Source organism: Mirounga angustirostris, unplaced genomic scaffold (genome assembly GCF_029215605.1).
Source record: "Mirounga angustirostris isolate CCGP_5_RB_7025 unplaced genomic scaffold, mMirAng1.0.hap1 SCAF_13, whole genome shotgun sequence".
In the NCBI taxonomy this organism is placed as follows: Eukaryota; Metazoa; Chordata; class Mammalia; order Carnivora; family Phocidae; genus Mirounga; species Mirounga angustirostris.
In genome coordinates this window covers 38,376,799-38,401,596 of record NW_026991721.1, presented here as the reverse complement: position 1 = coordinate 38,401,596, position 24,798 = coordinate 38,376,799, and the positions used below count along the sequence as shown (strand labels likewise).

Below are 24,798 nucleotides of genomic sequence, written 5' to 3'. Positions count from 1 at the left end.
TTCAGCTTCGTGCTGCCGGGGGGGCGGGGGCTGCAGCCACTAGCGCACCTTCCTTCCCCTCCCAGATGGAGCCTCAGCCCCAGAGCTCACTCGCGCTCTCTGGGAACACAAGGAATTTTAACTTCTCCTACACAGAAACCCTCTTGGTTTGTGGCTTTCAAGGTCAGTGCCTCTTTTAAAACATGAGTTCTGAGCTCCTGGAAAGCAGACTGAGGAAGACGTACCTTCAGGAAGACATCCAGATCTATCACTCCCCGCCTCAAGGCCTCTCCCAGGTAAAAGATAGTGTCTTCAATAGCATTTTCCTCTGCATACAGATTTAGGATCTGTTTGTATAGTGGGGCTGTGGGAATGATAACTTCGTCAATATCATTGTTTTCAGACTGATTTTCCATTTTCTCCAGAGCAGAACTGAGTTCTTCATCCTTCTTTCTCAAAAGTTCTATGTTTTTATCAACCTCAGCCTGAAAACAAAACAGTCCAAGCATGATGACTTCATACTAACTGTACATAATTATCTGCTGGTCAAAAATCTACAACTCAATTTTACAGAAACAGACCCGGGAAATAAAAAAGCGATACTTAAAACAACTCATGGTTGAGATTGTTTCAAACAACATCCTGGCCAAAGGTAGAGGAAAAAGGGTGATGTAAGATGCTGAGTGAGAACAGAATAACGTTGAAAATACCCTAAGCTGAGCACTTCCAGTGGCAGTGATAAGTCTGTCACTTAGCAGTGGCAAATGTTGTTGCGAACTAAGCCATCAGACAAGATACCATCCAGCAGGAGGGTCCTCATGAAAATCGTAAAAGAGGTTTTTCTTCCAAACAAGGGGGCCACTGCTACAGAGGGATAGCTTCCCCCAGTCTACACAGCTTAATCCACAGAACCCCAAACAGCTGAACTTCAGTTACAAGTTACTGTAGGTGGGCGGGTGCAGGCTTGGAATTATCCTGGTGTCGCTTTCCTGAACTTTTAAAAATCGCAGGCTACTACTGTGAAGCTGACTTTACGCCCTAGAACCATTTTGTAAGACGAATGTGCACACACAAACCACTGTCCCCAGGGCCCTCAGACACATTTGTTGGAATAAATTCTCCTTCGTGGGAAGGAAAGTGGCGAGTGAAGCTGGCACTTAAATCATGCCAGTAGGCCTCTTCTTCATCATTAACCAAAAAAGTCATATGGGCACAGCAGTCTGATAAAAATGTGAGAAAGTTTAAGAGCGAAAGGCTGCATTAGAGGGCTCGCTGAAGATGCTTTCAATATAGTTCAAATGACATCTGGAGACAAAAAAGAACTGACCCTTAAGTCTGGACCCACGGTCTGCAGATCTTCATCAGGGCTCAGAACTCTCTCAAATTCTTATTTCCTGGCAACTGTCTGGTAACATCAAGCACTGAAACCACCCTCCTTTGAGTCAAACCTCACCCCTCAGGGTGAAGTTGGTGCAAGGAAAAATGTTCTAAATACCCTCCAACTGCCAAAGACCAAACTGCCAACCCAGGCCCCACGTCTAACAAGGCTATAGAGAAGCTATATTCAAATGCTTAAAGGCATGCATAATTTTCTGAACTCTTACTGGACCCACAACGTCCAGGGTGAAAAAGGGGTAGATATCTAAAATTCGCAACTATTCAATGAGTTACTTACTACTTCTTGATCTAAACGGGTAACCATCTCTTCCAGTTTCTGATGACCTTTTTTCAGGTCTTCCTCTGTTCGTTTCAAGGCATTGAGCTCTGCCTGGGCACGATCCATTTCCTCTTTCATCCGCCATCTCAGCTTGTCACTGACCGCTGAGATAAGAGAGGCTCGGATGGTGTCCTCGCTGATGGTGCCGTCCCGACTGGGACCTGCAGGGGAAAAGGCAGAAACCACTGGCTTAATTTCCTAAGCATTTTCTATTCCTTTCACAGGAACCTTCAGAAAACAGGACAAAATGAGTTGACACTTTCAGAGTGGGAGGAAAGAGAAATTTTCTAGTAAATGTAAAAATTTCATCAAAAATAACATTAAAATCTGAGTTGATTCAGAAATACTTTCCCTGCAAGAGGTTACTATGAATCCATATTTACCCGCCTTTTCTACTGACCGCTGAAATAATCAGCTCTCTTCTCAATGAGGCAGGGGCTGTGTCCCCACAGATTACAATTATTCCCCAATCTCCAACAAATGGGACAAGTTTATACCAAAGAAAAACATTTGATTCAGGTCAGGTGCATTCTCTGGTTTCACTGCTAAGGTGAGGGAGACAGAAACCTACTGCAGAGGCCAGTAAGAGGACTGAATAGGCAGTTTCCTTGGTGTAAGGTTAATAAGGCTTCCCTTCTACAAGACTTTTACTCCATTACCCTTTACCCAAAGAGGAATGAACAGATGAGCAAGAGAGAGTGATGTACAGAAAATTCAACAGCTGATAAACTTGTTTAGTCTCAGATTCTTTAGTATTCTCTTCAAAACATCCCTTCCTCATCAGTGTCTTATAGAATTTCCTTGCATATTTCAGATCAAATAAACTTATCCCTCTGATATTTTCTTCAAAAGGTCCTCCCAGTGACAGAAGTATGGTACGGTACTCTTTAGGGCTATCGGCGTTCTTTAGTTAGGGTCCTAATTCAGCAAATGTGTACATGGTATTCTGATTTCCAATTATGTTTGATGACAGAATATCATGTGGGGAATTATATTTATCTGTCACTGCCTACAATGATTAAAAAATGATTACAGACTAACAGAGTATCACTACCACTTTGAGCCGAAAATTTCTATCCTGGGGACACTGAGTTATACTCAACAGGAGGAAAAAACCCCAAAACCCTTTAGTCTGTTTGCAGAAATGTAACCAAACTCTTACATTCATGTTCCCACCCATCACAGGCCTGGGCCCCGTACCGAAAAGGCACACTGCTTCTCAAATGCAGCCGAGCTTTACCAACAACAGGCAGCCTGCCCCACGCAGCCAGCGCCACACCTGCTCTTCAGTGTCCCGTCTGCTCACAGTTCTTGCCAGTACATAAGCTCGCCTTGTACTAACTAAAAGCTCCACTTGTTAGTTAGGAAAGTTGTCTTCTTGCAGAAGCTGGTTCATACCAAGTTACCCTGAATGCTTTTCTGGCTTTTTGTAAACGACATCAGGACACTCTGGCGTTCTCTGGTTTCAGAGGTTTTGAAAGGCAGAGTCTGAGTCTAAATAGTTTTGTTTTTTCTTTTTTCTCTCTCATTCCCACCACAGAAGAACTGTTTTTTGTTGTTGTTGCTTTTTCTGACTTAGGTTTTCTTCTTGCAAGTAGAAATGAGTACAGACAGGGTCTCCTGTGGCCCGCTTTTCCTGAAGAGAGTCCTTCGTCCATCTGTCCTGAGGACACTACTTGCACAGTGAGAGCCCAGGATCAGACCCCCCCCGTGTGCACTGATTTCTCCCTACGAGGACCTCCCTCCTTCCTGCTAGAAACCTCTTGCTGAGGAGAGCCCAGACAGTATCCATCCTACAGGGTTGACAGAAAAGCAATTAATACCTCCTGTTTGATTATTAACATACAAATCGATAAGGTATGTGCTTTCGAGAATTCATTTCTGATTTTACAAAATATTTCAGCTCATTTCGTATTTCTGAAAAGCAAAAGTATTAACTCTTTCAGGTAACTTGTGCTTTGGAATTCAGAATGGTAAAGCCAGAGGGTAACCACATTTCCCCTATGAAAACTGAGGTCTTCTTTTTCACATCTCTGGCCTCTTTAATACCTAACTTTTCTAAAGTGTTCTCATCACTTTACCAACTACTGCACCACCTCCAGGCTCATGCCCCTAATTTCTCTTGCTGTTTTCCTGTCTGACCACCTCTTTATTCACATCATCCCCAACAGAGACCAGGATGACTAGCAACCTTCCCCAATTACCAAGATCTCCATTCATTCCTTCTCGTCCCTTTGACCTCCCTTTCTCCCACCCCTGCTTCCTGGGAGCATCTCGCCTCGCGCGGACTTCTTGCCGTCTCTTACAGCACGCAGGAGGTCTGCCAAGGCAGCCTCTCTCACATTTATCAGACCACCAGGCCTCCTACCTCCAAAGACTTCACCTGCCAAACCTAACCTAACCCAAGTCCTCAATCCTTCTGACTCTTTCTTAAAGCCCTAGCCTCCTTTTACCATCTTCCCACAAGGCAAAAATCCTCAGGATATTTTCAAAGGAGTGAAACCATCAGATGGGAGTTTTCCACTCTTTTCTCCCACTCTCCTTTGGAACAAGAATCCTAATTCCTTTAACTATGGTCTGACCCCTCACTGTTTAAAAGTACTAACCTCACCTTCTCAGGAAGACAACCTGCATTCCTCTAGATCCTTCTGAAAGATCAGATGCTTTTAAGCTTTCATCTGTAGTCTAAGCACAGTGTCTTGCTTTTTCTACTCTGCTCTTGGCTTGCTTTCTTTCATCTCTCTTCCTAGCCCCAAATCTTGGGTAATCTTCAAAACTCTATGCTCTCTAGTTCTTTTTTCCTGAGTTCACGGCCAGTCTTATACAACATTACTCTAATTAAGAAAAAAAAAATGTCTAAAAAGGCTCCTGAGGAGGAAGATGAAGAAAGAAACGTTAAGAAACACCGCTGTAATCCATCTGTGATTCTTGCTTTTCTACTACTGTGTTGCTACTATAAACTTCTACCTGCTGGCCTTGTCCCCACACCCCAACCTCATCCCCAAAATTATGGTATACATTTGCTACAATGCTTGAATTATCCTAATCACAACCTATGAAAGGCAGAAACTTCCTGAAGGCCTTGTAAATGACCGGGGTGCGGCGCTAATTACCTGCTAGATGATCCTGCTTTTTTCCACAGCCAGCTCTAGCTCTTTCACTATCAAACTCTTAAGTCATTTTAACTACCAAAAACAGTTTACTGTTCTTAAATATCAGATTCCATCTTCTCTCTACCATCAAATATGGTGTTAAAGCTAATCTCCACTAATGATCTTTCCTCTGTTAACCCTAATGAGTTCCCACTAATAGTTCTTACTATATTTATCAGTTTAAAAACATACTTTGAACTTTAAAAAATACCTGAGTACAAAAAAGACAAAGGTATATTTTTAAAAGATTAGGATCTGCCAAAAACTTCCTGATACCATAGTTTCCAGATAAGAAGGGCAACGTGGATCACTGGAAAAGGAGGCAAGCACTTACCTAAACCTGGCGGCGGGTGGGGGGTGGAGAACACCGCTCAGGTTACAAACCAGACACTGGGGACTCCTACACTCTTGGGTTTTTTGTTTTTGTTTTGTTTTCTTCGCAATAGAGGTTAGAAACTTAACTGTGGTTTGCGTATCAAAAGGGGTAGGTTGTTACAGAAACAATTTAATGTTTATTCCACCCTGTATTAAGTTGTTTCAATAAGATTTTTTTCAGATTTAAATACAATTAGCCTTTTCCCTAAATTTTTGAATTTGTTGTGAGAAACTAAAATCATAAATTGGTTTTCACCTCCCTGGCAAAATGGCAAACCAAAGCAAGTCAAAGAGACTGAATTCTCGGTAACATTTCCTGGTAAAAATTTGGCTGTCCTTTTGCGGACAGGAACAGTATCTTTAAAGAATTTGACTCCTGAAGGGCTTAGCACTGAACTGTGATAGCTGCTCAGGCAGAATTATTTGAGTTAATGGAAGCAATGAGTGTTAAAATCTGCAATGTTAACTATTTTACTCTATTTTTTGCTTTTCAACACACGTCCCTTCAAGGCAGTAGAGTTGTGTGGTTAATCCTATGCAGCCGTTAAAGTGTTCCGTTTATCTGTGTAGAAGTTATCTGAAGTAATAAAGGATTAAGTGTATTTTTATAACTAGTCTGGATTTTTCACACACAAAAACATCAAGTTTTGTTAAAATTACTACCTTAAAATGGATCAACTTACACTGATGTGAAGTTTTCAAATTTCTTTTTAAAAACACACATTTAAATTCTGGAATTTATATTCTGTTTCTCTTATGAAATACGTTAAAGCAAACACTACCATACAGCACCAAATAAGGCCTCCCAAAGAAGTCTCCAGCTAAAGCCATTAACACTCAAAATGGGAACCAAGCTTTCGATAAAGGTCGCAGTTCACCTGAGGGTGGAAGTGCCAAGATTAGCCCTTGTCCTTTCCTCTGCCACCCACAGACCTTACTATACAGTATATTTAAACACATTAGGTCCACCTACCTTCTAAAAAGAAGAGAATTTTAATGAAGATATGGAATATGAACGCCAAAAAAGAAAACCAATTAAAATTCTAAATTCGATGAACCTTGACACTTTAAGGGATTGTTTAAGTAAGAAAAAAGATCGGTGGGAGATTCTCATCATCTTGATCACTTTTCAAACAAAAAAAATTTTTTGCCTTCAGATGTCTTTTTTTTTTTTTTAAAGATTTATTTATTTGACAGAGAGAGACACAGCGAGAGAGGGAACACAAGTAGGGGGAGTGGGAGAGGGAGAAGCAGGCTTCCCGTGGAGCAGGGAGCCCAATGTGGGCCTCGATCCCAGGACCCCGGGATCATGACCCGAGCCAAAGGCAGACGCTTAACGACTGAGCCACCCAGGCGCCCCAACCCCCTCAGATGTCTTAAGAGAAATTTTCATTTTCTTTATACCCAGGTAACAAGGCCTGGAGTAAGAAGAGTTTGTGCCAAACTGCCATACCTCAAGTCCCCACATCCTGACCTTTACCCATGCAGAGTCAGATTTCAGACGTGCCCTTCTACAATTCCAGATGAGCCTCAATGAAAAGGTAACAAAGATTTTGAGAAACAATCCTAAGCAAAAACCTCATTTAAATGTTAGGTAGGATCCAATTACTGAACTTAAGTCTTAGGAACTAAAACATAATTGAAAAAAAATTTTTTTTCTACTACGAGGAAACCAATATACTACCCAATGGACCTGATAACTCAACAAATAATTCAGGCCTGTATCTTCAAAGTGCACAGGTACAGACTACCTGATTTAAAACTAAACACTTAAGACAATCACTTTTATTTATCTCCTAATAGTACTTACTGCATGATCAGTTTCCTGTAACTCAGAAAGATCATTTATATTAGAGAATCCACGGTAGTCCTGAAGTACAAGATAACTGAACAGTAACCTTTAAAAATAGTCAATTTATTTAAGCCAAAAACGAGAACAGTTTATCCATTTCTCTCACCCTCCAACCCCTGCCCTCTGGCAACTACCACTCTGTTCTCTGTATCTGTGAGTTTGGCTTGTATATCTATTGCTTGGCTTATTTATTTTTTGGATTTCACATATACGTGACATCATAAGGGTAGTTGTCTTTCTCGGACTTATTTGTCTGACTAAACAATAACCTTTCTAAATGCTCCTCTAACCAGCAAAAGGGAATCACTTGCTCAGCATTTTTACTTCTGGAAGTTACTTGCTCAGACCCACATAACTAGGGTCTTTGGTTTGACATCTGTGCTACAGATCAAACTATGGAGCCTACGCAATCCCCAAGAGTAATTTACTGTCACTCAAGGACCACATCAAGCCCATATTATTTCCTTTTATAATAAAAACACACAAAAAATAGGACAATCTCTGAATTAGGAGGAACATTTAAATAACTGTATGAATAAAGGCATTCTGATTCATGATATTAAGTGCAAACCTGGCAAATTCAGTAAGCTGCTTAAAAAAGCTTTTGTAGTCTATGAACATGTAAGCTTCTAATACTACTACCAACCTCTGTGTGAGCTATGGAACTTTTCTTCCAACGAAATCAGGGGACCTCAATTTATCTTTTAAACACTATTAGAGCAGTATTCTTTAAGCTCTAGAAAGTTTCTATAATCACCATCAGTAAGAAAAACACTTTTTCTTCAAGGTTTATGCTTCTTGAAAATAAACACAAACCACAAGGAAAGGTTTACATTAGTTTACATAAAAACTCAAGTTTTCAAATGTACAGGTAAGTATAGGTATGAACCTCATTAAAACAATACCAGGGGCACCTGGGTGGCTCAGCTGGTTGGGTGTCTGACTCTTGGTTTTGGCTCAGGTCACGATCTCGGAATCCTGGGATCAAGCCCTACATTCGGGCTCTGTGCTCAGCATGGAGTCTGCTTGTCCCTCTCCCTCGGCTCCTCCCCCTGCTCACGCTCACTCTGTTCTCTCTCTCAAGTAAATAAAAATTAAAAAAAAAAAATAGGATAGCAAAGTAGTTAACTACTTCAAAAAAGGCAGTGCTACAATCATCCAATTATAAAAAATGAGAGATGCTACTAGCAGGCATAAGCACAAAGGCCAATTAATTTGAAGGACAGTAAAATTCCATCCTTAAAAAGATGGGTCAGAATCAAAGTCATTCCTTGAAGTATCCTATTGGAATAACCCCAGGATGCCAAATTAATCAGCTTCTCATATCCTTCATATATTAACCAAAAAAAAAATTAAAATACAGTGTTAAATTACGTAAGGGCCTTTTTCTTTAAGCTTTCAAAATTTAGCACAGCGACCCTTAGTAAGCCCTCACTGACTGCCCAGATGGGAGGAAACTACTACTTTACCCTGAAGATAAGGCAGGTATTCCCAAAGGAAGTCTGTGAAAGACTGTGCAGAAGGGGTGCCAAAGCAAAAAAAAAAAAAAATTCCATTTGGAAAGTGAAAGTGGGTTTCCATTTGAATATAGGAAAAGTTAATGATATACAATCCTAAAGGTACATCTACCCCTTCATAGATTATTTGATTTCAAAGAACTCTTTCTCAAAGTGTGAATTAGCTATGCGGATCTTTCAAGGATGAGACTTTTTTTTTTTTAAGATTTTATTTATTTATTTGAGAGAGAGAGCACAAGCAGGTAGAGGGGCAGAGGGAGAGAGAGAAACAGACTCACCACTGAGCAGGGAGCCTGATGCGGGGCTCGATCCCAGGACCCCAGGATCATGACCTGAGCCGAAGGCAGACGCTTAACTGACTGAGCCACCCAGGTGCTCCTCAAGGATGAGAATGTTAACAACAGATCCAAAGTGTCCAAACAACAGATTCGATTCTGGGTCAAGTATTGGCCAGAAGCACCTCATTTTGTTTTCCCCTCAAATTTGTCTCCTCAAAGTTTCAGAACACTAAGTAAATCAGGGTTGAAGCCATCTGTAACCACTCTGATTAAAGGACTCCGCTGAGAGGAAATAAACCTGGAGATTCTGGCACAAAGGAAGTATGGCAATAGTACATCCTCTGATACACTACATAAAGGAGCCAGTTAGTTCTCCGACTTCCTTCACACACATATTCATAACATGGGGAAGTTTCATTGAGTGGCACCACACTGTTCAGAGGACCACAGTGGACCACCCTGTAGTAACATTCTTGAACATTTGCCTGATAGCCTTCAATCCTTCTTAATCCAGATTATAATATCCACACCTTCATCATCTCCAAATCGGTGCCACCCAGGTGCACCACAGGCACCACCAGCACATGAGGATCTATCTGGCAGATGGCGCCATGCATGAATCAAAGTGGGAATCAGCTGATCCCACATCATGCCACTCTTCCCTATCCAGGGGAGTTTGGCGTTCTCTACTGAAATGCCCAGCTGGGGACTAAAGGTTCTCTTGAGTACCCATTTGTCAGCCCAGAAAACGTACAAACGACCACATATCCATACCTACTTCTGCTTTCTTCTGGCATCTGCTATTAAGAGAACATAAACAAGTATCAATATTGTCTCCTCAACTTAATCTTTATAATTTGGTGGTGGTCAAGTCATTTTAAACCTTTAAAATCAGAGTCCAGGTTCTCTTACAGCTTTGGCAATACCAACTTGGTGAAAGTTATACACCTTGTCCTAGCAAAAGTGTTTCACTCTTTTTAAGATTTTATTTATTTGACAGAGAGAGACACAGCGAGAGAGGGAACACAAGCAGGTAAGTGGGAGAGGGAGAAGCAGCCTTCCCTCTGAGCAGGGAGCCCGATGCAGGGCTCGATCCCAGGACTCCGGGACCTGAGCAGAGGCTTAAAGACTGAGCCACCCAGGTGCCCCCAAAAGTGTTTCACTCTTAAGAAACACATATTTTAATCCAAAGAAACAGAAATTTAAGTTTTTAAAAATTTAACTTTTACCCTCAGTTATCAAGAAAAGTTTATCTTCCTTGTGATGCCTTTGTTGACGAACAATGCTTACGATGGACAGAAAATCTAAGGAAAGTTATCCAAATTCCACATCTTTTCCCAGTGATTTTCCAGTAGAAAAATTTTTTTTTTTTTAAGATTTTATTTATTTATTTGAGAGAGAGAATGAGATAGAGAGCATGAGAGGGAGGAGGGTCAGAGGGAGAAGCAGACTCCCTGCCGAGCAGGGAGCCCGATGCGGGACTCGATCCCGGGACTCCAGGATCATGACCTGAGCCGAAAGCAGTCGCTTAACCAACTGAGCCACCCAGGTGCCCCGAAAATGTTTTTGATAGTTGCAAAGATGATATACAAAAAATACACCTGGTCTTACAATGACTTCTAGGAAAAATCTGAGTTACACAGCTTTTTTCTTCCCTTACACTATACCAGGGTATTAAAATATCACTACAATTGCCCAGACCTGATGGAAAGCATCATTGACAGGTTTTACATCATTCCACAGCTGTCTTCACTGCTTAGTGCCCTCAGTGAGCTCCAATTTCACAAGACTGGCTTTAGGTCAGGTTAGGTGGGAAGCTATCTAATAAAAAAAGCTATAAAATGAAACGACAAAACATATTCTGATTTTAAATGTTGTGTAAAATCTACATTGATTTGGGCGCCTGGGTGGCTCAGTTGGTTAAGCGACTGCCTTCGGCTCAGGTCGTGATCCTGGAGTCCCGGGGTCGAGTCCCGCATCGGGCTCCCTGCTCGGCGGGGAGTCTGCTTCTCCCTCTGACCCTCCCCCCTCTCATGTGCTCTCTCATTCTCTCTCTCTCAAGTAAATAAATAAAATCTTAAAAAAAAAAAAATCTACATTGATTGGAATCAGAAAGAGCTATTTTAAGTTCCAAGATCTGTATCCGTCCTCCTTCTTCAGTACTTTGTCAGAAGAGGTTGCTATAAAAAATGCAATCTCCATTACTTCATTTTTATTTTTTTTTTAAAGATTTATTTTTTGAGAGAGAGAGCACACACCTGCGTGGGGTGGGGGGCAGAGGGAGAGAATCTTCAGGCAGACTCCCTGCTCAGTTGAGGAGCCTACTGTGGGGCTCTCAAGACCCATGAGATCCTGACCTGAGCCAAAAACCAAGAGTCAGATGCTCAAGCGACTGAGCCACCCATGTGCCCCTCTATTACTTCATTTTTTTTTTTTAAAGATTTTATTTATTTATTTGACACAGAGAGAGAGATAGCGAGAGCAGGAACACAAGCAGGGGGAAGTGGGAGGGGGAGAAGCAGGCTTCCCGCTGAGCAGGGAGCCCGATGTGGGGCTCGATCCCAGGACCCTGGGATCACGACCTGAGCTGAAGGCAGCCACTTAATGACTGAGCCACCCAGGCGCCCTTATCACTTCATTTTTAAATGGCTTTTTCACTTCAGTGCTGTCGGGATGGTTAAATACCAACACTTGCACAGGCATCCACGTCCATAATAAGACATATGTTAATGATGCTTTCAGTCAGGTGCTTGTTTTACATCTAAAATCAAAACCTATGCAGTGAAACTATCAAGTGATACAAAGTACAAGGATAAACATACCACATTCATTCTTTCTCATGGTCTCGGTAGTATAGAGAATAATAGCACAAATTCAGGTGACCACAGATCTACTGAGGAAACGCTGACTAGTTGTGAACTGACATTCAATACTTTTATGTTTCTGCTTTCCTGTATTACAGTTTTGAAGTCCAACAGCGTTGTGCACAATGTACTACCAGAACGATGAAAAAAAATCAAGCAGGCAAGCAACAAAGATAGAACAATACATATTAAAGGATAGCCAAGATTATCATAAAATGTTTCTAGCCTAAGAAAGTACTCTTAAAAAAATACATAAATTTCTTTGATAGTCTGTTCTCAAAATAAACATTAGATGTTATTTTAATTAGCAATAATCACACCTCGGATAAACCTCATTGGCTACGATACTGCCACTGCGCAAAGCTTAGATGTGATTTTAAAGATACCATTTTCTCCACATCCCTGTTTTTTGGATATGTGGAAACAATCTAGTCTAAGCTATAAAATGCTTCATACCTATGGTTTAAAATGAGTTAACATATAAAAGATTGTTAGAAACTGAGGTTTTCTAGAAATCAAAGGGATTATGCTATTATCTCAATGAAAAACGGTAACAAATAGCACTATTCCCATTTTGTTGATGATGCCTGAACCAAAATGGAGAGCTTAACAAGACTTAGTGTGCTTTGCTTATGGATGAAAGATCTCCCATCATTAGGTTTCTAACTCAAATCCTTTAAATTATATTGTAGAGGGCGCCTGGGTGGCTCAGTCGTTAAGCGTCTGCCTTCAGCTCAGGTCATGATCCCAGGGTCCTGGGATCGAGTCCCGCATCAGGCTCCCCGCTCCGCGGGAAGCCTGCTTCTCCCTTTCCCACTCCCCCTGCTTGTGTTCCTGCTCTCACTATGTCTCTCTCTGTCAAATAAATAAATAAAATCTTAAAAAAAAAAAAAAAATTATATTGTAGAAAAAGAGCTACATTATAGTAATTTTGAGAACATTTTAATAAAACCATGCCACCAGAACCTCAATAACTAGACTGTATCAATGGCAAGAACAGCATTAGAAAACCTGTTTTGGGGGGCACCTGGGTGCTCAGCCATTGTCTGCCTTCAGCTCAGGTCATGATCCCAGGGTCCTGGGATCGAGCCCCACATCGGGCTCCTTGCTCAGTGGGAAGCCTGCTTCTCCCTCGCCCACTCCCCCTGCTTGTGTTCCCTCTCGTGCTGTCTCTCTCTGTCAAAAAATAAATAAAATCTTTAAAAAAAAAAAAAGCAAAGAAAATCCTTTTTTTGGGGGAGGGTACTTACATTAGATCTTGGGATGGTTACAGTTTATCAGGAAATATAACAGAAAGATGAACTTCATACGCTCCTACATTCATTTAGGCACTCAGCAAAATATTTATTGAGGCACTTCTATATATAAAGCACTGTTAGGGGGTCGGGGGCGGGGATTGGTGGGGGTAGGTGATTAGTCAGGTAGGCATGCCTGCTCCTTGCAAAGGAAATAGGAAGTGGATTTCCTAAGATAGAATAGTAGAGGATGAGGTCAGAGAAATAACAGGGGAAGAAAGCAGGATCACACAGGGCCTTCTAGGCCTAAGAACTCTGGATTGAATTCTGAGTAAAATGGGGAAATACTGGCAGGTTTTGAGCACAGGAGCGACGTTATTTATGGTTTTTTATTTTATTTATTTGACAGAGAGAGAGAAAGCACAAGCAGGGGGAGCAGCAGGGAGCCCAGTGGGGGCAAAGAGAAAGCACGAGCAGGGGGAAGGGCAGAGGGAGAAGCAGGCTCCCTGCTGAGCAAGGAGCCCCACATGGGACTTGATCCCAGGACTCCGGGATCATGACCTGAGCCAAAGGCAGATGTTCAACTGACTGAGCCACCCAGGCACCCCTATTTCTGTTTTACTAGGATTACTCTGGATGCTGTGTATAAAACAGAGTGTAGGGGCCAAGGACAGACACAGAAACCTTTTGGGAGGCTTCTGAAATAAATTAGATAAGACACAATGTGATGACTTGGATTTGCACTGGGTATGATCAAATTCTAGATCTATTTTGAAGACAGTAGGCTCCTGATGAGGAATCAAGGATGATGCCAAAGTAAGAGTACTGAGTAGGATCAATGGAGATGGGGAAGCTGTGTAGAAAGATTCAGAGTTTAATTCTGGTCATGTTGGGCTTGAGATGTCTATTAAATATCCACGTGGAGATACTAAGAAGGCAGGTGCTCTAAGGATCTGGAGCTCAGGAGAGAGTATAAATTTGGGAACTGTGGGCATAGAAGTGGTATTTAAAGCTAAGACTGGTGGAAATCACCAGGAGAATGTACAGAGAACGCTAAGTACAGAGAATGCTAAGGACTAAGCCAGGGGGCACGCCAACATTAAGAAAAGGAGACCTGTAAAGAAGACTGACCATGAGTACCAGCAAGCTAGGAAGAAAACCGAGCGAGTGTGGGGTCTTGGAAAAAAGATTAAGAAAGTGTATCAAGGAAGGAGTAATTAACTGTGTCAAATGCTACTGACAGGCCAAGTAAGTGGAGAAAAGTAACTACCTGTTGGATTTAACCTTGTAAAGGTCATTAGTGACCTTGACAGAAACAGTTTTAGCAGAATGGTATGAAGGAAATCCCAAATGGAGGGACTTTACAAGAGAAAGGGAGAAGATGAATTGAAGATAATGGAGTACGGATAATTTGTCAAGGAGTTTTGCTTGCAGAGGGGAATGAAGAAATGGAATAGTGGTGGGGAAGTGGAATTGAGAGGAGGATTTTTTAAGGTTAGTTTAGGGCATATTTTTGTGTGTGTGTTGATGAGGAGCAATCCAGTAGAGAACAGAAACTGATAATGGGAGGGAAGAACTGCTGAACTGACTGGCCCCCGAGGGAGGGAGAGAGGGTGAGATCTTGTGCACAGAAGCAAAGATAACTGGCCTATGGGAGGAGGCAGGCATGGCGGTAGAGTGGCAGCGACGGGCATGCAGCAGCGGGGGCGGGGATCTGTAGAAATGCTCTTATTGCTTAAATTTTCTCAACTGAAGAAAATTATACTTCAGGCACTCTAATAAGCAACACTAAACAGAAACAACTACTGGCCTGTGATAATGTGCAATATACCCCGTGGTGCTTTCTTCTCCTAAAGAAGCTCATCTGTTTTTATATATAACCAGGCTAGGGAAATCTAAGTATCTGTCAATAGTTCAACACATACAAAGTTCATCAATAAAAATATGTGAGCCAGGAAAGAGTGAAGAGTCAATCATTTCTTTATATGCCCTGACAGAAGACTCATTTATATAATGAATGCTATATCACCTACTTCAAGTTTTGGATTATAGGACACTGACCATTAAGAGTTCTTCGTAACAAGGAAGAATATTCTGACATCTCACATGTAAAACTGAAAGGCACTTTTCACAACAGGAGCCTCTGACTTTCCTTATGGGAGAAAGACAGTTTTGAAGGGTACTTACCGACAGTGGCCACAGGAGGCTGGGACGGGTACTGAGAACTCGTTGTGGCAGGATACTGACCACCAGGTGGGAAAGGACAGCCTGGGTAACCACTGAAAAAAGAACAAAACCCATTCAATATTAAGATGACTCAATGCTAGAGTATCTTTAAGAACCCTATTCAGGAAGTTAAACTTGACCTGTTGTTTTATCAGTTAATGACTTTTAGAGCTCCAGGTGTCTATTCAAGCAAAGTTCTAGAAGAAGTTCCATTAATGACATTGGATTCACTCTTAAGTAAACGGTTAAAATACTCTTGCTTGGCCCTGTTTATTTGACGGTTGTCTTCACAGGGAGCAAAAAACAACTAGTATATTTCTAAGGGCAGATGAACAGTATTAGAACTAGAAGCAACCCCAATTTGTGAGAGAACTTTCCCATTCTGGTTAACGAGCATATCCCGGAAATTATATTATTCAATTTTTACCTATGGTTCATTGATACCCTTTGAGAGTATCTGATCTGAAAATTCTCCTCTTTATAAATAGTTTTAAAAATTTTCTTTTCACTCTATGGATAGTTTGTCTCATTCATGTATTCATATCAGAGTCAGGAGGAATTTTCCTTAGAAGTATTCTCTCCAGTCTGTTATCCAACATTGTCTTATAAATATCATTAACAATATCCCTGACAAACAGTCATCTTTCTCTACTGAACACTAAATATCATTTTGATAGAACTTCCACCTAATGGTCCTAAATTTGCATTCTGGAAAACCACTTGAATAGTAGAAGACTTCTAACATCAGTCTTCTAATCTCTTCTTTAGGTGAAATCTTTTAAATTCCTTCAACCATTATTCACAGGACATGATTTTAAGGTCTAATCACTTTCCTCTGAATGCTCACTAGTTTGGAGGTATTTCCCTTACAATGGGGAAGAAAAGTGAAACAAGATGATCACTAGCTACCTGTTAGTTGGACAATAAATCTGGATTAGTTGTCAGATCTATGATATTGGCAATTCTGATCAATATGCTTTCTACAAGTCCATTAAAATTACTGATGAAACCCAGCCCGTACAGAGTCTTGGGGCAAGAGCTCTGAGCTGGGAGTCAGTAATCCCTTTCCAGTGTAGTGGTTCAAAGATTCTACTGTTTGTACTACCAGCTCACACTTTATCACTTGTCCCCAACAAAAAAATTTTGTAGCACTTGTTGAAGATTCGATGTAGTCACAGTACTCTCTCATCTATCAGTATAAAAGCAAAATCAAAGAAAATAGCAGGCATTTCTGTTCCTGGCAAACACATGCCAAAGGCTACTGAACGCTGCTTTTGTTTCTGGTCTCTTTAGTAACCCTGCTACCATGGTATCAGGAAACAGTGCCAATCGTACTGAAATTTCTGGATCTATGGTTTTGAAAACTGGGATAAACGTGCTCTTTTTTCCTGGGGTTACTCCCATTTTGCATACTCTTTTAAAGACAATCTGTGATTATACTGTTGAATTTTTCAGTAACCTGGTATAAAACTTTTCTAGGCCTACAGACATTAACTTCCAAGAACTCCCTTGTCTCTTAGTTTGCTCAATTTCTTCTTCATAGTTATTCTCTATGTTCAGGGTTAATAATTTTTCTTGAGTAAAGAACTGAGTGGTACATTTTCTATCTTTGTATATTATTAAACAATTTGTTCTATGTAGCACATCTTTTTCATACTGAGGAGTCCTTTTAAAACTACGTATTTAAAAAGAATTTTCCAACACTCTTATGTTCCTTTTTCTTTATGTACTCTTTCAAATTTTACTAATTATTATATTTAAGGAACTGTTTCTAAGTGCTTGAGGTAGGAGCTAAGGTATGAATTCGTTTCTTCCTCAAGATGCTATCAAAACAGGGCAAGATCCCTGTAAACAATCCTGATAGGATCAAGGAAATAAGAAATGCTAAGTAAAAATCCAGGAAATATAGAATGGAAAAATCACTATCAGCTAGAGGAGATCAGGGAAGGTTCTGGGAGATGTGTAATATCCATGAAGTTGCACCTTTAGTCTCTTTAATTCCTTTCCTCCTAACCCCATATTCTTCAACCGCATTACAGTGTTTCCTTATTGTTCCTGGGGCTTTTGGTGGCTTTCACACTTTGCTTACATAAAATGAGTGGGCTGGACTAACTGGAAAGTATCCCCTCAGTCACAGAGTGTTATAACTCCTTGCTGCTCCCTCCACCTCTAAACACCGAATTTCCTTCTTCAAGGTCCTCCTTGTAAACCTGTTCTTTCATTTATGAAGTTATCACTGAGCTCCCAGCGCCACAGGAGATGTGACCTCCCCTCTGAATTCTATTTATCACAGCACTTACCATTGTCTGTCTTTTCTGATACCAGGAACTGGTTCCTAATATCTTATTACATGCGTGCTAGTACACAGACCCAAACTGGAACAACCATTCTTGACATACCTTTTAGTTTCCTTGTATACACGCTGCAGGTGCTAAATTAAACTTTCAAAAGATCTTAAGATTTGGAAGAGAACTTAGAGATCATCTAGTCCAACTTTCTAGAGCAAGAATAAAGACTCTCATATTCATTGTTTTAAGATAAAGATTCTTCTTGAGTCACTGATTTATTAATTCTCCTTTAGGACAAAGGGAGAAGAGAAAGAGGTTCTGAAGCTCTTCTGCCAAAATCTTTTATATACAGAAAGATACAGATGGCAGTTTGAATACAGTTACCCTTAACAACGCATTGGCATATTACTTACACTGAGATTAAAAGTTACATTTCAAAGGAAAAAAAAACATCAAATCTTTGAAAAACAGCTATCTCAAAAAGGAACTTCTTACAAATAACCTCACAGAAGACACTTTTATGGTTACCTAAGTGAGTAAGATTTAGAGTTTTGCCAATATTTTCCAGCTTCATTTTTATCTACGAGTTTCTCTGAAATGGTTTTATTGTTCAGAAGTCCATTTCCTTACTGTACTTCCAACAACCATTTCCTTATGTCCAAAGTTCCATCTTACTACTGACAAGAAGATTCTGTTTCTAGAACTTAATCAGAAAAATAAGTGCCTCAAGAAATCTAAAACTTATAGCCTGTTTATAGATTATAATTATTTTTTCTTTTTTTGTCTTTTTCTTTATTGTCCCTGACAGATACTCATCTAGTCTTTGCTTACCTAATATGACAGAATGCTTCCTACCTTGTAAAGCAAGTCTGTGAAATTAAGAAAGATCCATAAATAAATAAGATTACTAAATTTAACTTATAGGATCCTGCATATTATACATGTACATACATCAGGTGTTCAGGAAATCTGGCTACATTTATCTGTGAGGGTTGTATGAAGCTAAAAAGAGTTAGCAGGGTGAAAAATTTCTTGTTAATAGTTAAAGTAGCCAGAAATCTCATCTGGACACTGGCATATGCCGTCTTGCATTATAAGTCAACCCAAAGACCACCCCTTTGGAAGGTAGTCCTAGATTACCACTGAAACTACACAATTGCAACATGGGTTAATTATTTCTCATGGATTTTCTAATGTGTCTTACTCATAGACTGATCTCACGATTAATTTAACCTACCTGAGTTATGTTATTATCAAATGGTTAACAGAGGTTTGTAGTATATGTAGTCGACGAGCTAAATGAATAAATAAGACTGACCCCATCAAGTGAGCCATTAATCCATTCCCTGTAATTTATGAAAAAGTTGGTTTTTTTTTAAAGGGTTTTAAAATATAGGGGCACTTGGGTGGCTGAGTCAGTTGAGCATCCAACTCTTGATTTTGGCCCGGGTCATGATCTTAGGGTTGTGAGATCGAGCCCCACATCGGGCTCCACGCTGGGAGTGAAGCCTGCTTAAGATTCTCTCCCTCTCCAAGAAAAAAAAAAAAGGTATTAAATTATTTTTCTCCTTGGTTGAATTCATTATAATTAGTAATCCATTAACCTTTCAGTTATCTACACTAAATATATAAAATTCTTAAAAGGGAAGCAGAGCAAGCAAGGATTTCAAAGTCCAAAACCAATCAAGATTATTGTCATTATCTCACTCCTTCCTTCTTTGTAAACAGAATGAAGCTACATTTCTCTAGAATGGAAAAAACTCCTTTGGAATTATATACATACTATAAAATTTCACTAAAAATCAAGTCTTACCTTCCATTAAATTGCAACTATGTTTCTTTAATGCTCTAGTTAGCCCCCATTATTTCAATTCTAGATCTAATAGAATTTCTAATACAATTATTCAAAAGATTTTTCATTACCTGGGATTGGGAGGATATCCAGATGGATATGCAGAGATTCCACTTGGCATGCCTGGGATATAGGAAGCTAAAAATAATTTTTAACATTTTAAAATAATATGCATAGTCCTGGATATACAGGCTATCAAAGAAGACATATATCATTGTCAAACCACTGCAAAATTTCATACAGGTAAAGAATCCAAATCTCAGCACCAAAACAAAACAAACACTCCACCCATATTATATTAGTTCTTTACTGCAAGCAGTATCTTCAAATCACAAAATTCTCAAAGCATTAACTATGAGGCAAAACAATACACAGGACAGTCCCAACGGGGAATAACCGGCAAACAGGTCAACCTGGTCAGCTCTCCACACTCTCAAAGAGTTTATAACCTGACACAGCAGCTGGTTCAACTGGAATTTAGAGGAAGGTAATTCTGCCCTCCTCTGGTCCAAGATCAGCTTCTCAGAAAGTGCCCTCTTTATTATATCTAAGAAATCTTTTGATATTTCTTGTTGACCCATTATTGACCAAATATTGACCAGTTTGCACAGGTGGTTTTGTTGGCTTGACTGAGGACTTTAAAAGACTTCAAATTAGTATGAGAAGTCCTTTACAAAACTTATATTCAGCTAGACTGGTTAAAAACAAAACAAAAGCTTGGAAATACGAGGGAAAAAAGGTTCAAATCTAGCAAGCTTAAAGAATGGTTTATATATTTTTTATAACACTAAAGACCCTGAACTAGGCAGTGGTGCCAGGAGGCTAATCAACACAGTGAAAGAAAAAGAGAATTTTGACTTTAATTGGAAATGACTTGTCTGAGAATCAGTTTATCCTCAGTGAAATTTTTCTCACTGAATACAATGATGAATTAGCTCTTAATCCAATCAATAAATATTCTAGTGCTTCTATGTAACCAGCACCAGGATTCTGATTAAAAAAAGAAAGAATTCCTGGCTTCAAGTTGCTCATGGTCTAGTGGGGGAGATAAGCAAGGAATAATAATAATACAGAGTGCTAAATGTTATGACAGGAGAAGTACAGAGTAAAATATATATATACACATGGGATCATACAGGAGGCAGCTAATCTAAACTTAGGATGTGGGGGTAAATAAAAGGGATCTAGTAGAGGAATGGTATATAAAGGCTTGGAAGGCAAGAGAGGTGGAGCCTTCAAGAAATGAACCGTTAAAGCACAGAATGTAAGTGGGTTGGGAGACATATATAATGGGATCTGACCAAGGGCCTCATAAATCTTTACCAGACTTGCTGAGCATACATCTCCAAGTATCAGTGTTCACAGTCTCCCTGTTAGGATGAACTATAGATATTAAGTAAATTTTTTCTTAAGTATAATGAAGCTAGGATGATGTTCAATGCTATTTCAGGAAGGGAAAAAAACTCCTGTCTCAATTGCTGGATTCCATAAGACATTTTTTTCTTCCTGGGCAACGCACAGCTGATCCTTAAGAACATCAGAACACAAGGCTACTACTGTTGGCAAAATACATGGTCAATTACTACCCCTCCCCACCCATGCTAGTTTTTCTCTGTACACATAAGCTACCACTTTGTTTTTATGAGCAATCATAATCGTGCACCAAATTTTCATAATCAGAAGCAATTTTCCTTTTCTAAGGTTCTGAAAAGATACTAATTCCACCAAAGCCTTCAAATTTTAATTCTTAGAAACAACAATGTTATTTGGATCCAAGACTATCAAGGAAGAAGAAAATGAGGTAAAGTAATTTTAGAGCCAGAATAAAATGGGATACAAATACATATAACATATGGGGCTATTATAAGAATCAAATAAGTATGAATATGAAGTGCTTAGCTGTGTCTCACAGTTACAATTCAATAAATGCTGACTATTACTGTTAGTTGTCAAAAAATGATGTTTGGCCATTACCTTTTTTAATATGACTCATAGCTCAAAGTCATCCTAAAACAGCAGATCAAAAAGTGTTTTGTTTTGTTTATTTAAGATTTATTTATTCATGAGAGAGAGAGAGAAAGAGAGAGAGAGGCAGAGGGAGAAGCAGGCTCCCCAGGGAGCAGGGAGCCCAATGTGGGACTCGATCCCAGGACCTTGGGATCATGATCTGAGCCGAAGGCAGACGCCTAACCATCTGAGCCACCCAGGCGCCTTCAAAAAGTGTTGTGAGTAATGATAAAAATAATAGAAGTATATAATTTCTGAACTAGAAGATAATCTTCATATAAGTATATATCCAAATTTCTGGGCTATTCCTTGGTGTGTGTGTGGGGGGGGCAATGGAATTTGGACTTAATCTCTTTACACTCATACCTACTACTAATCAATATTGTTTAAATGTATAAAAAGTATTAAAACTTGAATTGAAGGATAGTAATTTACTTAAATCAGCTATAGATTGTTTAATGTGATATACAGTGAGTGCAAACCTGAACTGCAAAAATAATCTCTTTACTGTGGTCTCTTTCTGGACACTTCCAGTGTCAATATAAAACTGGAAGAAATTTAGGAAAAAAATGTTGCTTAGGAGACTGCCTAAACTTCTGTAAAGGTTATCTTCGGTGGTCACTAGCTATGTTATTGGAGCAAATAAACATGAATGGCAAACTAGGAAATATTTGGTATTTCAAACTTAAAAGAGCAAGGCTGTCTAACCTCAAATACTAGCCTCAACAGAATTTATTAAGATGAAAACAAATTTCTAGTCCAAAAGAATCACTAGAACTTTTAATAAAAGAGCTACTAATTCCTAAAACCAAACTTACTCTGTGAAAGCAGGGAAGGAAAAGGAAATGGGTTCAGAAAGTTCTTTCTGTTAAATTCCCATTCAGCTTGTGAGTCAAAATGTTCCTCGAGACAGAACTGATTAAAAAGGAAGAGAATAACTCCCAGTACGAGAAAAATGAAAGCTCACATAATCTAAGTTTTGCTTAATTATAATCTTGAAAAAATTTGTTAAAAAAAAATCATAGCTCAAAACACAATGAAATCAATATAGGTTTAGTAAAGTCAAAACAAGTAAGTACAACCAACTCTCAATTATCCAGGGTGATCTGAAAGTATTAATAGGAATTTCTGGGGGGGGGGGGAAGAAATAATAGAGATAATGTGTACCAACCAGGGGAGAGTACTGACTTCAGGCTCTCACCCTCTCCATACCAGGTAAAATGAATTGGCTGTACTAAAGAGAAGCCAAGAGCTAGATGTTCAGTTGTGTTACAGCCAGAACTGCAGAATGTGAATGATTCAGTTGACTAATTGATTCTTATGTACAACACTGATTCTGCAGTTGCAAAGAAAAGCAGCCTACCTTTCAAGTTATATCTGTTTCCAAACTGATGCTATAAGGCTATTCCATGGCATGTATAATTAAAAATTAAAAAACAATTCTAGCTCTATTCCAGCATTCTTTCTCTTCCATTTTGGAATCTAGCACACCCATAGTTAGATTTCTACCCACAAACGGAAGCCCAAATGCCAGTCTTTGGTGGGAATCTGTACATGCAGAGGTGTGGCCTCAGAATACTTCCAAAAAATCCACTAACTGGGTAAGCTAAAAAGTGAAGTCATGAAAAAAAATTTTTTTACAAGGTTTTATGTTTTGTTTATGAGTTTAAAAATCAAACTTAATTATACTTACTATTTGGTGGCCCTGTTGCCTGGTATGGTGGATAAGACGCCGAAATAGTAGGACGAGAGAAGACTGGAGGTTCATCTCCAAACACCACGATCATGACCTGAATAAGCCCCAATAAGTCGGACTGTGGCTAAAAACAGAAAAATTAGGTCAGCTACAGATTTTTCTTTTTAGAGATTTTATTTATTTGTCAGAGAGAGAAGGGGAGAGCACGCGCGCACAAGCAGGGGGAGCGGCAGGCAGAGGGAGAAGCAGACTCCCCGCTGAGCAAGGAGCCCGATGTAGGGCTCGATTCCAGGACTCCGGGATCATGACCTGAGCTGAAGGCAGATGCTTACCTGACTGAGCCACCCAGGCGCCCGCCCCTCCCAGTGGACTATTATGTGAGCAAGAAACTTATCTAGTGTTAAGCCTCTTGGCATTTCGGGGTTTATGTTTTAAAGTCAGAGAGCTAATTAATGTATTCATCTAGTATACTTCAGACATTATACCAAATAATCATTGCTTCTAATACCCTAATCTTGTTCAGAAGTCTAAAATGACTCCCATCTGTCTACTGAAGGACAAAGTCCTTAGCTAACAATCAGGATCCTTCATGGTATAGCCTTGAATACCATACTAAAGTTAGCCACCACTGTGTCTTTTCTGTTAGATCTGTGAAATCTGTCATACCTACAGAAATGTATGACCTATGTAACTTTAAAGAGTAACAATAAAGAAAACACCTGGAAGCCATTGTCCAAGTTAAGAAATAGAAGACTGACAGTAACTTAGAAGTTTCAGACTGCATCCACTCTATGTCCTCATGAGGTAAACCACTTCTCTGATTTAGTGGATAATCATTCTTTTGCTTGACTTTAAACATACTACCTAAGAATGATTTCCTAAACTGTGTGTTTAATGTGGCTTTTTTTGAACTTCATATGAATTTAATCAAACTGCATATTCATTCTACCGAGATTGGCTGCTTTTGTTCAATGTTTGAAAGATACAGTCATGTTAAAGAGCACAGCTATATTTAACTCATTTTCACTGCTGTATGGTGTTCCACCCAATGAATACACACCTTTTTTATTCATTTTCCCGCTAATAGCCAGCTAGGGTGTATCCAGTCTTCAGCAATGTATGCCGAATACATTCTTGCTGTATTTTCGAGTAGGTATGTGCAAGCGTTACTCTTGTGCAGTAGTTCTCAACTGGGGGTGATACATTTGCCTCCCAGGGGATATTCAGAAATTCCAAGAGCATTTTTTGGTTGTCACAACTGGGTGTTATGCTACTGGCATCTTGTGGGTAAAGGCAAGAGATTCTACATCCTACAATGAATAGGACAGCCCTCCCACAATAAAGAATTACCCGACCTACAATGTCAATAATGTTGAGCTACATACCTAGGTGTGGAACTGCTAGGTCACAGGGCATATGCTCACAACTTTACTAAGGCCAAACTGGTTTCCAAAGTAACTGGTGTCAAAGAGTTCTTGTTCTCCGCTTCCTCACTAACCCACATTGTCAACTGGTTGCACAAATTTGATGGGTATGTGGTGGTATCTCACTGTGGTTTTAATTTACATTTCCCTTACTATTAGCAGGGTTAAACATCTTTCAGTATGTTTATTGCCTACTAGAATTTCCCTTTTGTGAAGTACTTACTTGTTCAAGGGTTTTGTTTTGTTTTGTTTTTTTTATTTGACAGAGACACAGCGAGAGAGGGAACACAAGCAGGGGGAGTGGGAGAGGGAGAAGCAGGCTTCCCGCTGAGCAGG

At 39.8% G+C, this 24,798-nt stretch overlaps 1 protein-coding gene and 1 pseudogene across 3 annotated transcripts in view; both read right to left on the bottom strand.

Annotated features, from left to right (window-relative positions):
• Positions 1 to 24,798, bottom strand: part of TSG101 (tumor susceptibility 101) — a 60,815-nt gene that overhangs the window by 22,725 nt on the left and 13,292 nt on the right. For all 3 annotated transcript variants that reach the window (XM_064576749.1, XM_064576748.1, XM_045894034.3), the window contains exons 5-9: positions 23,036 to 23,162; positions 19,407 to 19,473; positions 15,157 to 15,248; positions 1,655 to 1,857; positions 225 to 464 (exon numbers count right to left, since the gene is read on the bottom strand). In XM_064576749.1, the coding sequence (XP_064432819.1) occupies positions 225 to 464; positions 1,655 to 1,857; positions 15,157 to 15,248; positions 19,407 to 19,473; positions 23,036 to 23,162 (729 nt within the window). The remainder of the gene's footprint in view (positions 1 to 224; positions 465 to 1,654; positions 1,858 to 15,156; positions 15,249 to 19,406; positions 19,474 to 23,035; positions 23,163 to 24,798) is intronic.
• Positions 11,970 to 12,099, bottom strand: LOC123858161 (U4 spliceosomal RNA; annotated as a pseudogene).